The sequence below is a fragment of the Acomys russatus genome, chromosome 8, assembly GCF_903995435.1.
Source record: "Acomys russatus chromosome 8, mAcoRus1.1, whole genome shotgun sequence".
Taxonomy (NCBI): Eukaryota; Metazoa; Chordata; class Mammalia; order Rodentia; family Muridae; genus Acomys; species Acomys russatus.
Genome location: NC_067144.1, coordinates 18,163,215 through 18,177,089, shown reverse-complemented (window position 1 = coordinate 18,177,089; position 13,875 = coordinate 18,163,215). Strand labels below are relative to the sequence as shown.

Genomic DNA, 13,875 nt, shown 5'->3' with positions numbered 1-13,875 from the left:
CAGCCATGGACTAAGCGGCACCAGGCTTGCAAGTGGGAAATGGGGAATGTCCTGGCATTAAATTCTAAGGGAAAAAGCTCGCTGAGAAAAGTGCGTGCACATATACAGCTCTTCCCATTTCTCCCAGTTCTCCAGACATGGAGGGTGTGACAAAGAGTGTGGGACTAATTGTGCTGAGCACCAGCCGTTACATGGGTTACTCTAAATGCTGCACCCTCCTACGAGGGCTCTGGTGATCACGGAATGTGTTCCGTCAGCGGTTCCTGTGAGACGGACAGTCTTGTTCTCTCAGAGTGGGCGGAGTGGGCGTCACTCTGCAGCGGGTGCGCTAGCAGCAGCAGAAGCAGCAAGGGTGGCCTCTCCGGTTTGCAGGTTGACAGGGAGGCTGGTGGCACCACGGGCCATGTGTGGAGTGTGCTTTGCCAGGTCCAGGCACCTTTCCCACCTTTGGGTGTGACTTTGCTTAGACACACACACTCCGATGGCCTAACGATGGCCTATGCAGGGGGCAGAGGCCTCACCTTCACCAGCAGGGCTGGTCCGTACCTGCCTCTGGCTGGATTTATTATCCCACCCCTCCCCCCTTGCCCACCCATCCCCTCTCTCTCCCCCCTCGCCCCCACAGCCTCCCTCTCTGCCTGGGAGCCCTACAGGTTTGAACATCTTCTCTCCCGGGTTATTCCACATAATCCCCACCTCAGGACCAGAAGTAGGATGGGGAAATACAATAAAGTGAACTACAAAGAGAAGCTGATCACTTGCACCTGAGAGAATGGAGGGCCCCGCCCCTACCCCCGCCCCCACCCCGCCCCACCCCCAGCCCGAAGTCCAGCAGCCAGCCCCTCTCCTGCGCTGGTTTCCTGATTTCAAAGCCCCCCCCCCCCACGCTGCTTGTGTTCCGCACAGGATTCCCGCCAGCGCTAAGTACAGGTTCTCCCTCTAATCAAGTACTAACTAGCCACCGCGCCTGGAAGGTATTTGAACACTTTCTTTTCTCTGCCTTCCCTTTAATAAGAAAACTTCACTTTTGTCCCTGGAAGCACGCTTCAGATGCTCTGCGCTAGGCACTGCTAGGCTGAGATCAGAACTCCAAGCCTGACTTTGTTCACAAGTCAAGACAAGTCAGGATCTTAACAAATAAAGCCTCCTGCCATCTTCAAATAAGCGGAGAGGCCTGCGGGTGCGCTCTAACCGGTGGAGAACAACTTTCCCAAGCTGATTCTTGCCTTCCACTTTTGCTTAGTGACAGGGGTCTCTCTTGTCTCTGCAGCTTTCCCCATATGCTTCTGGCTGCTGACCAGCAAACTTGGAGGCAATTTGCCTGTCTCCACCTCCCACCTCAGTCTGGCAATGCCAAGGTTACCCAAATGCACTGCTGAGTAGAGCTTTTCATATCCTTTGCAGGGAAATGAACTCAGATCGTCAGTCTTAAGCACAAGTTGTCCTCTGAGCCGGGCGTGGTGGCGCAAGCCTTTAATCCCAGCACTCGGGAGGCAGAGGCAGGTGGATCTCTGTGAGTTCGAGGCCAGCCTGGTCTACAAAGCGAGTCCAGCACAGCCAAGGCTACACAGAGAAACCCTGTCTCAAAAAAACCAAAAAAACAAAAACAACAACAACAAAACAAAACAAAACAAAAAACCCAGAGAGAGAGAGAGAGAGAGAGAGAGAGAGAGATCCTCTGGCCTCTACACATGCACCATTGCATATCACACACACACACACACACACATCATATGTGCACAAACACAAACAATATAATATTTTTTAAAAGAGATATTTAAGAAGCTAAAAGATTGAGGTAAATAACTCAAAGAAACCTTTGGAGTGCCACAGTATTTGAAAACTACCCCTCACTTTTGCTTATCTCAGTAAGTTTTACTTAACATGCATATCCTAAGAATTTCATGCCTTTTGTTAAGGTTTTTTTTTTTTTTAAATTCTTATCCTGACATACAGTTTCCAGTGTTGAAATAAAATGGAAAACATGATCCTTGTATTTATATAAAACTGTGCTTAAAGTTTGGCAGTTCTTCAGAAAGTTAAACACTGAATTACCATACGATTCAGCAACTCCACTCCTAGCTATAGACCCAAATTATTGAAACCATATGGCTCCCAAAAACTTGTACATGAATATTCAAAATTACCCAGTGGAAACTGCCAACCATCTAAGGCACAGACTAAGTCCATGGAGTATGATTTGGCCATAAAAAGGAGGAAGTAACGGGGCATGGGAGTGCCTGTCTTGGGAGGGCTAAAGCAGAAGAGTCATAAATGCCAGGACAGCTTGAGCTACACAGTGAGACCCTAGTTTAAAAATATCAGGAAGGAGTCGGGCACAGTAGTGCACACCTGTAACCCCAGCACTCGGGAGGCAGAGGCAGGTGGATCTCTATGAGTTCGAGGCCAGCCTGGTCTACAAAGGGAGTCCAGGCCAGCCAAGGTTACACAAAGAAACCCTGTCTCGAGAAAACACACACACACACACACACACACACACACACACACACACACACACACACACACACACACCAGGAAGAAGCACGTCTCCACAACATGGATAAATTAAGATCCCCGTGCTGCATAACCAGCTGGAAATGCTTAGTGAGGGCGACATCAGAGCAATGAACACAGGTGTGGAAGAGGAAGAAGAGTCATTTGTTGGTTCAAACTGACAGTGTGAAAACAGCCTGTAGTTACACAGTGGCCATGGCTAGCCAGCTTCACAGTAGACTCAGAGCCAGTGGCCTGAGCATTTAAAAATTGTATGGCTTGTGATACGTGAATTCTATCTCAATCTGAGAAAGTTTTAAAAATCCTGCTTAAGAACTAAAGAAGAAGGGCTGCAAGTAAGATGGCTCAGAGGACACGGCCACCACCTCTAAGCCTGGGGGCCTGTATTTGCTCTCATGTCCCACACATGGTGGAAAGAAAAAAGGACTCACAAAAGAGTTGCCCCTCCCCCAATCCACATACACTAAAATGTAATAAAAATGTTTTTACTGGGAAGGGGGCTGAGAGATGGCTCAATGGTTAAGGGCCCTGGCTAATCTTCCAAAGGTCCTGGGTTGATTCCCTGCACTCACATGGTGTCCTCAAAGCCACCTGTGACTCCAGTTTTAGGGGCTCCAATAGCCTCTTCTGGCATCGGCAGGTATCAGGCACACATGTGATACACGGACATTCATGTAGGCAAACATTTACACATATGCGATAATAAAATAATAGGAATAATAATGAAGGGCCCAAGGGGGCTCAGCAGATAATGGGGTTTGGTCCCTGGATTCATATGGTAGAAGCAGAGAACAGACTCTCACAAGAGACAGAATTGTTTTTGAGACAGTGTCTCACTATAGAGTCCTGGCTAGCCTGGAATTCCCAATGTAGACCATTCTTTCCTCAAACTCATAGATATCACCTCACTTTTGCCTCTCAAGTGTTGGGCTAAGGGTATGTGCCACCATGACACCACAACAGGCAAATAAATGTAACTTTTAATGGCTGGGCCACCTCTCCAGACCAACATGTAATTAAAAGAAAATTTTTTTCAAAAGCATAAGTAAAGAAATCCTTCTCCATCATCCTTTCCCTGCCCCCTCACCACCCAGGCCCTTTTCTTCTCCTTCAGATCTATCCTGGTGCAGCAGCCTGGCCATCATGAGGCGCCTTTCAAGTTATGCTGAGGCTTGTCCCTGGCTTGTCTGGTGTAAAGTTCCCTTTCAGTCAACAAATGCTTATTATAAGGCAAGGTGTGTGGGGGGGAGCAATGAGGGGCGGGGAACAGGAAAGCAATGCTAAGACCATATAAAAGAAGAGCTAATCCCCACATACTTGACAGAGCTCCCCAGAATTGAAGAGCTCCCTGGGGGCAAAAACGCACTCCATAAACTCGGGTTTTTGCTAAGTATAACAGCTAAGTCCTCTATCCCCATATATATGAGGATTTTGCCTATTTCTCTTTTGCGTTAAAACTATGTTTTCAAAACTTTAAAGGCACAACTGTTTCAAGTACTTCTGTCTCTAGAAATATACTCACAATGATTCTAGAACTTTAGTAATTCTACTTTTCTTCAGGTCCCCCCAACATCTTCATCTCTACCAAAACTTATCTTCGTGGGGTGGCCAGCCCCTTCATCACCAGTCTTCCCAGAGCTGGGCCCTCCCTCCGACCAGCCTACCACTACACTCAGTAAATAACACAGGATCGATCCTGTTCTTACTTTCTTTCTAATACTAGAAACTACATTATAGTTTAACAGGATGTGTGACTAAATTCCGTAATCTGGGCCACTCCATCCACCTGGGCCAACTTGTACGTCTTTTGTTTTGGCTTCACAATAATTGAAACAAATAAAACCAAACATTTCCCCGAGCATCTTGGTGACTCAAAGCTCATTCTAAACCAATGCATGTTCACAGAAGCACGAAATACAAACAGCTATGGCAACAAAGAGCTTTGAGGAAGGCTTACCCTGTACACTCCACTGCACCAGAGCCCGTCCTGGGGCATTGGTACCGATGTCTACCAATTATTATCCTTTAAAAATGATGGTTTTAACTTCTGAAGTCTCTCTCTCTCTCTCTCTCTCTCTCTCTCTCTCTCTCTCTCTCTCTCTCTCTCTCTCTCTCTCTCTCTCTCTCTCTCTCTCCCTGTCTGTTTGATTGGCTTGGTATTAGGTTTGTTTGCTTTTGCTTTTGTTTTGTTTTGGAGAGTCTTACTATGTGGCCCCTGCAGACCTGAAACTCAGTACATTGACCAGATTGCTCACCTCAGCCTCTCAGTCCTGGGATCAAGACATGTCCCATGTGCTCTTTAGAAAACAGTCTTGTGTCAGGCTCTGAGCACTTCAGTGAAGATGACAACCTTGTGACGCACAAGGGTTAAACAACCTGCCCAGGCAGGGCCTCCAAGCTAGGGGACTAGCCACAGTCATAGTTGCCCCCCCCCCCCCCCCCCCCTTCAATCTGTCCTGAGCACTAAACAGCCACCTAGAAATAGCTCCTGCCAACTGTTACAGACAGTGGGCTAGGTGAGGGGCCCCAAAGCAATGCAACCAGGAGATTTCTGCCCCACTCAACAAAGTCAGGTTTTCTAGTTTAGCTACAAGCACGGCCTCCTCGACACACACCAATTCCATATGCAGAACGAGCATTCGGTGATGGCCGGCTAAACTAGCACAGCGGCCAACATTACAAGCACAGAGGCCGGAGCTGGGTCCCCAGTGCTACACATTCAGGTGCCGGGGTACACATCTGTAATTCCAGCACTTAGAAGTGAAGTCCGGAGGATCGGGAGTTCAAGGTCATCCTCGCCTACATAGTGAGCTTGAGGCAAACCTGGGCTACATGAGACATTTTTTTTTAAAGAACAAAGCTTTTGAATAGGGAAAAACCCTGATGGCACACTCCCAGCAATAAAACCAGCACAGTTTGCCATAGTGAAAAAAAAAAAAAAAAAAAAATCAAAACAGCTCAGTGTCCACTAGCAAATGAGTGGACAAAGAAAATGTGATGTTCCGAGTGTGTGTGACATAGCCTCACTCAGCCTGGAAGCAGGAAGTTCTGCCTCGGACTCCAGTCTGACGAACCTTGAAAGTGCTGTGTCAAAGTGGCAGCAAAGGACAAATGTTGTACGCTCCTACTTGTAAGAGGTCACTAGGCTAGACGGAAGGAGACTTCAGTGCTTAGGAGTAAACACGGGTGAAGCATTCCCTACCTCCTTAGGTGGAGGGTTTCTGTTTGAGATGAAGTAGTGCGGAAACAGTCATGGTGGCACAACATGGTGACTTGAACTGTATGCTTAAAAATGGCTAAGATGTGCTTTTAATGCCAGGACTGAGGCAGGCAGATCTCTGTGAGTCCCAGGCCAGCTGCTCTTCAAAAGCAAATTCCAGGCCAGTCAAGGGCTACACAGTGAGACCATGCCTCAAAATAAATAAAAATAAATAAAAAATAAAAATAAAAAGTTTAAATGGGGACTGCAGAGATAGTGTAGTGGTTAAGATCTGGTCCCACCCAAGCAGAGAAACTACAAATGGACCTGAGTCCAGTTCCCAGCACCATGTCAGGCACCATACAGCCACCTGAACTCTAAGTGGATCTCCAGGGGATCCGTCCCATGCCTCTGGCCTCTGAGATGCTCACATGCACACGCTTACACACACACACACATTATTAAAAACAATAAAAATGAATATTTTTAAAAGGTTTAAATGGGAAATTTTATGTTATATATAGATATATCATACCACAATATTGTTTTGGGTCGGGGTTTGCTTGTTCGTTCCATTTGTTGCAGAAGTGATGGTGGTACCCTAGGGCATGCCTCATGCATTAAGACACGGCCTCTACTACAATCCTTAAGAAACATAAGCCACATGGCCTTATCTCCAGCAACCTTGTACTCTGCTTCCTGGTGTGAGCCTTTCGTCCCATTACCATCTCCAGGCTCTGATCTCAATCAAGCTCATTTTCCAGATTAGCACGTCCCATCCATTGAGCTTTTCTGGACCCACAGCACCCAACCCATCCTGAGAAAGCCTCACCTGGCCGGAGGCTCACCGCAATCTCCTGCGGCGTCATCTGGATGACGTCAGAGCCCATGGCACTGGAGCCCTTGCTGCTGAGGGGTAGGCTCCGAAGGACACGGGTACTGCTGGCCGGACATTCGATCTCACCTCCACAGCCATTTCGGATGAGGTTTGCCTTAAAGTCACACCGAGAGGAGACGGACCGTGGGCTGTTGCCGAAGTACTGTGTGGAGAAACAGAGGCAAAAGCAGGCAGCCATCAGGGTAGGGCCTGAAACTCTGTACCCCATTTTCATTGTTTGATAGTGCAAAGTGGGGCAATCCCCAGCCAAGTGCCTCAGGAGGACTAAGGGGATTGACTGAAGGGCCGGGTCACCCAGGCTTGTTGTGAACTAATGTTAGTGTATAAAAAAAATGATTGTTTTCACTGTCCATCTTGGTGATCGAAGTATTCCTGTCTGCACAATTCACCATAGGAAGAATCTGGCTGGGTTGTAGCTTGGCGTTAACAGTGTTGCCTAGCATGTACAAGACCTGGGTTAGACCCCAGCACTCTGCAAAGAGAGGGAAAGGAGAGAGAAAAAAACAGAAAAGCTACATGGCCATTCATAAGGACAATAGGGAACACATGTGCAAACACAGGACATCAGAATTGTGCCCCTAGAAGTATTATTTTGTTGTTGTTGTTTTGTTTTATGTTTTTTTGGTTTTTTTTATTGTTTGTTGTTTTTGTTTTTTGAAAACTTAGAATTTTCTCTGTAGACCAGGTTAACCTCAAACTCACAGAGATCCACCTGCCTCGGCCTCCCAAGTGCTGGGATTAAAGGCGTGTACTGCCACCACCCTGCAGAAATCTTCTATTATTTAAGACAATATCCAGGGGCTGGAGAGATGGCTCAGCAGTTAAGAGCACTGGCTGCTCTTCCAGAGGATCCAGGTTCGATTCCCAGCAACCATGTGGCAGCTCACAACTCTAGTTCCAGGAGGCCCAACAATTTCACACATGTAGGCAAAACACCAATGCACATAAAAGAAGAGAAAATACTCAAAAGAGGGGTGGGCGAGATCTATAAGAGATACATGCTGCATTCTCTGGTAATATAATCCTACAATCTGGTAAACCTAAACCTTAAGAAAAACACAGCACATCGCTCACTTCTAAAGAGTTATCTACAATAAACCGAAGACTAAGTAGAAACCCCACAGCACGCATACTATGAAGACAAAGGCCTGGGGTGCAGCTCAGTGACAGAACACTTGCCTAGCATGTGCATGACCCCTCCACACAGGGGTAGGGTAGGAGAGGCAAGGCTCAGGAGGGCAGAAAATAACAATTTTCTCTGCTTTAGGACAAAATGAGAAGATAGAAGTAGTTTTATTTTCATCTGTACTGATATTTATACAGTAAAGAAATAAATATTGAGCCGGGTGTGGTAGCTCATGCCTAGTTCGAGGCCAGCCTGGTCTACAAAGTGACTCTAGGACAGCCAATGCTATACAGAGAAACCCTGTCTCAAAAAACAAACAAACAAAACAAAAGGAAAAGAAAGAAAGAAAGAAATACTGATAGGAGAGTTTTTGTGACACTCCCTGCACTCAGGAGGCAGAGGACCAAGAGTTCAGGACCAGGCTCAGCTGCATACCAAGTCTGAAGCCAATTTGGGCTACATGATAGTCTGTCTCAAAAAAACAAATAAACAAGCAAACATAAAGAAAAAAAGGAAAAGGAAAGAGGATAGAGGGGCTGAGAAAAACATAGATTGGGGAAGGCTTATTCGTAAGTTGGATTTGGGAGAAAGCTATGAATGAACAAACCTAATACGGGACACCAAAAAATTGAGGCATTGATTTTAAAATGAGAAATCTATTTTTGCTAGAAACTACGTGACCTGTGTAGAAGACTTTTGAGAAAGGGGTCTGGTTTTAAAATTTTGGTCATGTAGCCCAGGCTGGTTTCAAACTTCCTGCTGTAGCCTAAGATGACCTTGAATTTCTAATTCTCGTACCTGCACCTCCCAAGTGCCGGGAGCGATTTATAATGTGTTACAGACAGAATCCAGGGCTTCATGCTAAGCAAGCACTCTACCAACGGGAAAGGACTGTTTAACAGCAGAGCAAGGCCAGCCTGTTCTCCTTTCTGTACTGGGTGGATACCAGCACCAGGCCACATAATCCCTGGCTGGCTGGCTATAAGGATGCAAAGCCTCAAATGAGTCAGTGTTCCTAGTCTGCTGTGGTAGACGCTAGACTACTGGCAGACACCTAAAAATCTAGTGGGGGCACACCCTCCGTCAAGGGTGTGGCTGTTCTAGGACTAACCAATGACTTTTAGAATCTTTGCAAACTTTAAGGCTCAAGAGCATTGGGCATTGTGGCCCACGTCTATAATCGTAGCATTTGGGTACAGGAGGCAGGTGGATCTCTGTGGGTTCAAGGCCAACCTGGGCTACAAGGTGAGACCTTGTCTCAGAAAGCACAACAACAACAACCGTCAAGAAGGTGTTGAAACTAGCGCAGGCTGACCTCAAATTTGTGGCAATCCTCCTGCCTCAGCTTCTTGACCATCTTAGGCATGACCCATCACACCCAGTATGCAGCCTTTTAAATAAGTAAAACCAAATGCATTCGTCTGGATCTGTGGAGTTATTTTTGTTTCTCTGCTTTTGTCCGGGGGGGGGGGGGGTAAATAAGTGGTGTTTTAGGTTTTTGTTTGTTTGTTTTTAATGTTCTGTGTTTAGCCCTTAGAGATCTTCACTGTGAAAAACCTTGGTGACTACATTCCATAAACATAGAAGAATGTATATGTGTATAATTAGGGGCCTAGATTTCAAACCTGAGGCTTCCAGCTAGGTGTGCTGCCGCACGTCTATAATCCCAGCACTCGAGGAGGCAGAGGTAGGTGGATCTCTGTGAGTTCAAGGCCAGTCTCGTCTACAAAGTGAGTCCAGGCCAGCCAAGGCTACACAGAGAAACTCTGTCTCAGAAAACAAAACAAAAACCAACCAACCAAACAAAAACCTCTGAGGCTTCCCAAACTGGCCCCCAGGTAGTGACATCTGGTCTTGATGGAACTGCTGTGATGGAGGCAAACAGGTCAGAGGGAAGCGAGAGCTAACACCTGAGACTCCACAGTGTCACTCTGTCCTACTGTTCTGTGACAGAAGGCTAGAGAGCTGCCAGAGCTTGAAGGGCACATTCTTCCTCCATCACTGCTCCCTCAACTAAGAAGTTTCTGGATCCCTCCCTCGTTCATCTCTACAAAGCTAACCGCTGGACCAGCCCATCACAAGGCCCTACCACGGTCAGGTACAAGCATCTCCCCCAATTCTTCCCACAGGTCGAGATCACCTTACACTCTGCCCAAGCCCAGGTCAGAGCCAGCCTGTCTGCCCTCGCACATCCTCTTCTGAGGAAGAGTCCCCTTAGTAGCTCTCTTACAGTCAGCAGCAAACGTCAACTGCCACTCAGGCCAAACTGAGTTGGGTTGAGCCCAGTGGTATGACCGATGTGCTCAACAGTCGTTGAGGTACCTGTAACCGTACTGTCTCAGAAGAACTCTTAGGCAATACTAGATATGACAAGTCTACAGAACTTTTACATAAGAGGCAAATACTTACACAGTGGGATGGACCATCTTTCTGACATGGTCCAAATACAGCCTCACTGATGTCTTCCTTGTGGCCAATTGAAGGGACAGAGGCTGTTAAAGCCGCAACAGAGCTTAAGCCCTAACTAACACCTGACTAAGACCTCTTCTATCTTGAGCTCCTGCCTGGTTATTTTAGTTCTGCACAAGGGCAGATGAATATTTAAAGAGAAGAAACCAAAGCCACAGAGACCAGAAGCCAATCTGATCTTTATGACCTTCCAGGTATTAAAACAATATAAATCATAGCTGGGCAGTGGTGGCGCACATCTTTAATCCCAGCACTCAGGAGGCAGAGGCAGGCGGATCACTGTGAGTCCGAGGCCAGCCTGGTCTACAAAGTAAATCTAGGATAGCCAAGGCTACACAGAGAAACCTTGTCTCGAAAACCCAAAACCAACCAACCAAACAAAACCAATATAAATCAAGAAAACAGCCCAATAGCTACATCTCTGTGAATGAAGATGCATCAAATTATAAAATCTTTTACATTTTATTTTTGGTTACATGTATGGGGAGGTGAGGTGGGAGGGTCTGTACACACACATGTGAGAACAGGTGCCAAGGGAGTTCAGAATTCCTGAGATTGGAGTTACAGGAAGCCATGGGCCACCAGATGGTGGGAACTGAACTCAGACACTCTGCAAGAAGACTTAATAGGCTTGTAATCTCAGAGCCATCTCCTTATTAACCTCTGAAGCATCTCTCCAGCCCCCAGAGCCATCTCTTGAAACCAACCACAAGCCCTCACAGAAGAGACTTACAATGGAGAAGGTCTTCTTCACAGTGGCCTTCAGGGGCTTCAGATCCCAGAGACCTCACCCAGCCCCTGATGGACACTGGACATTCCAAATGCTCAGGCGTCACATTGCAAAGTGAGTGAGTCGCCCAGTGCCCGACTCTCTTCTAAGGACCAGAAACCCACATCTCAATCCACCCATGACCTTTGAGTTCAGCTTGTCCCCTGACGTCTGGGCCCACGTTCAGTGCCCTTTTATACCCAAGGCCACTGCTGAATTCTACAGCAGGAAATAGATGGGGATCATACTCCATGCATCTAAACACAGAGGAGTTCTATAGCCCCAAAATGCCCCAAGATCCTCCCACCACCCATCAAACTTGAAGGACAAACACTTTCTTTCTTTTTTTTTTTTTTTTAAGATTTATTTACGTATTATTATGTATACAGTGCTCTGCCTGAACATACACCTGCAGGCCAGAAGAGGGCACCAGATCACATTATGGATGGTTGTGAGCAACGGAACGGAGTGGTTGGGTTGCTGGGAATTGAACTCAGGCCCTCTGGAGGAGCAAGTAGTCAGTGCCCTTAACCTCTGAGCCATCTCTCAAGCCCAACAAACACTTTCTTGATAGGTAGAGAGGCACAAACCACTAAAGAACGAGAAGATGATTCATCTCAACACAGAAAAAGAGGAGACCAAGTCAGTGTGTGAGCTTGCAGTGGCCACGGCATGGCTGCTTCAGCTGCTCACTGTTCTAGTACAGCAAACACCTACCAAGGACTCCACGTGGAAGCACCCTGATCAAAGACTCCTAAGGACTCCCAGAGGGTCCAGGTTGCAGTCACGTGACTAGTAGTGATAACAAAATAGAAATGGGATCACAAGCTTCTTACACTATGCTAATGATCAAAAGAAAGGAAAAGGAGCCAAGTCGCCATGACAGGCTCTTCTCCCTCAGGCACCTGCGACAGGGAGGTCACTCCAAAGGTGCTATCTGCGGCTGCAACAGAAACCGCTTGTTCCCTGTACCTGTCACCAATCCGAATCCCTTTTGCAGTGACCAAGGCCAGCTCCACAGGCTGGCGTCGAGGCCAGAACACTCAGGCCCCTCTGTCTGCGCTGGATCATCTTTGCACTATTTCAAAACATTCCTACTCATTATGGCTGAAGAGAGGTGTGGTGGTTGTCTCAAGGAAGGGTAGGTTTGTTTCTGGACCACTGAGAAAGACAGAAACCAAAGCCCCCAGGAAATAAGAGTACGGAAGGAAAGGAGAGGCCAGCGAGCCCAAGCCCTGGGTTGAAAACGGAAGAAGTGCAACGGCCAGCCGGCGGCGAGAGTGCTGGAAAAGACCTGGGCTCAGGGCAGCTGGCGGCTCTCAGGGGCTGGCTGGCCTTGCTTGCTGGATACTGCAGGGACAGACCCTCTGACCAGTGCAAGCCACACTCTAGCTTGGCAGTTCCTCGCGCACTGGGGGATGGTAACTGATGACTAGCCAGAACGTGTGGTGCATGCCAGCAACTCGCTGCCTTGCAGGCTTCCTGCCTGGGGGGTGGAGAAATGCCAGCTTTCAATTGGTTCGTTTGATTCAGTGCGCAAATATTTATGAGGCATCCACAGTAGACCAAGATGACTCTGCTCACTTCTGAATTCTGGTGCTGAGCCACTCTGCCCTGGCACAGCTTCTTGTAAGGAATGTACATTTCATTGCAAGTCAGCTGAACACTGTTTTTTTGGAGGGCTTTTTTGTTTGTTTTTCTTTTTCCAACATAATATTTTTATTAACTATTTGGGGATGTCATACGATGCACGCTGGCCAATCACGCTTCACTTCCCACTGGTCTACCTTTGCACCACTGCACATCCTACCCCTACCCCTAAAATACAAAACAACAGCAAGTGCAGTTAGTGTTGCCTGTGTATTCACTGGAGCATGGTCAAACTCCCAGCAAATAGCTCCTTTAAATTAACTAAGTCCTTTCCCACTCGGCCACCAGAAGCTACCAGCTGTTTGAGGAGCTACACTTCATCTTTCTTTGTTTTGTTTTGTTGAAACATGGTTTCTCTGTGTAGCCCTGGCTGTCCTGGAACTCACTCTGTAGACCAGGCTGGCTTTGAACTCACCGAGATGCTCCTGCCTCTGCCTCCCTGAGTGCGGGGATTACAGACCGCGCCCTTCAGCTACACTTCAGCATCTTTATCACAATTTTTAAGGACTCTCTTAATAGCTTCCTGTCTGAACTGCTCCTTTTGGTTTTCTTTTTTTTTTTTTTTTAATGAATGTACATTTTTCATCGTGAGTTGGCCAAACACTGCTTTTCTTTTGGGGTATGTATGTGTTCCATTTCTTCCCTAACCTTAAAAAAAAAAAAAAAAAAAAGGGAGGGGGGTGCTCTACCTTTCCTGCCACCATCCTGTCCCAAAAATAACACATCTTGCTTCCTGGCTTCTTACCCGGCTTCCTCATACTTCAGCTTCTCTCCTACCCTAGCCACATCAGCCAAGACCAAGGTCAAGGGTACCCCACCCCACCCCCTCACTCCATCCTACTCCCCTACCTCCCCATTTCACTCACCCCCACCCCTGCTCATCCTACCCCCACCTCAGCTCAGATCTTCTTCCATTTCTGACCTCTTCCCGCCCATGCACATCGCTGCTCTCTCACAGTGTCAGCTTGCCTGACTCAGTCCTTCCCCTGGAATTCCCAGCAGCCTAGTGCTTACTGTCCGTGGCCACATTACCTCACATTGTCACACCCTAGCAACCTGCCCATGTTCCCCAGACCTGAGTGCAAGCTTTGCCTACCTTTGTCCTCTGTCCTCCCTAACCTGCCCCCTGCTCCCTGCTCCCCCACCCCCAGCATCCTCACCCAGTCCTCTTGCAGGCTACACTGGCCTCCCAGCCAAGAGCACAGACCGCTAGACTACTCAACTCCTTCTCCTTTGGTTTCTGGCACACA

At 47.5% G+C, this 13,875-nt stretch overlaps 1 protein-coding gene across 2 annotated transcripts in view; it reads right to left on the bottom strand.

The window, feature by feature from the left end:
* The window catches only part of Itgb5 (integrin subunit beta 5), a 106,968-nt gene that overhangs the window by 69,944 nt on the left and 23,149 nt on the right, over nucleotides 1-13,875 (bottom strand). For both annotated transcript variants that reach the window (XM_051149831.1, XM_051149832.1), the window contains exon 3: nucleotides 6,546-6,753. In XM_051149831.1, the coding sequence (XP_051005788.1) occupies nucleotides 6,546-6,753 (208 nt within the window). The remainder of the gene's footprint in view (nucleotides 1-6,545; nucleotides 6,754-13,875) is intronic.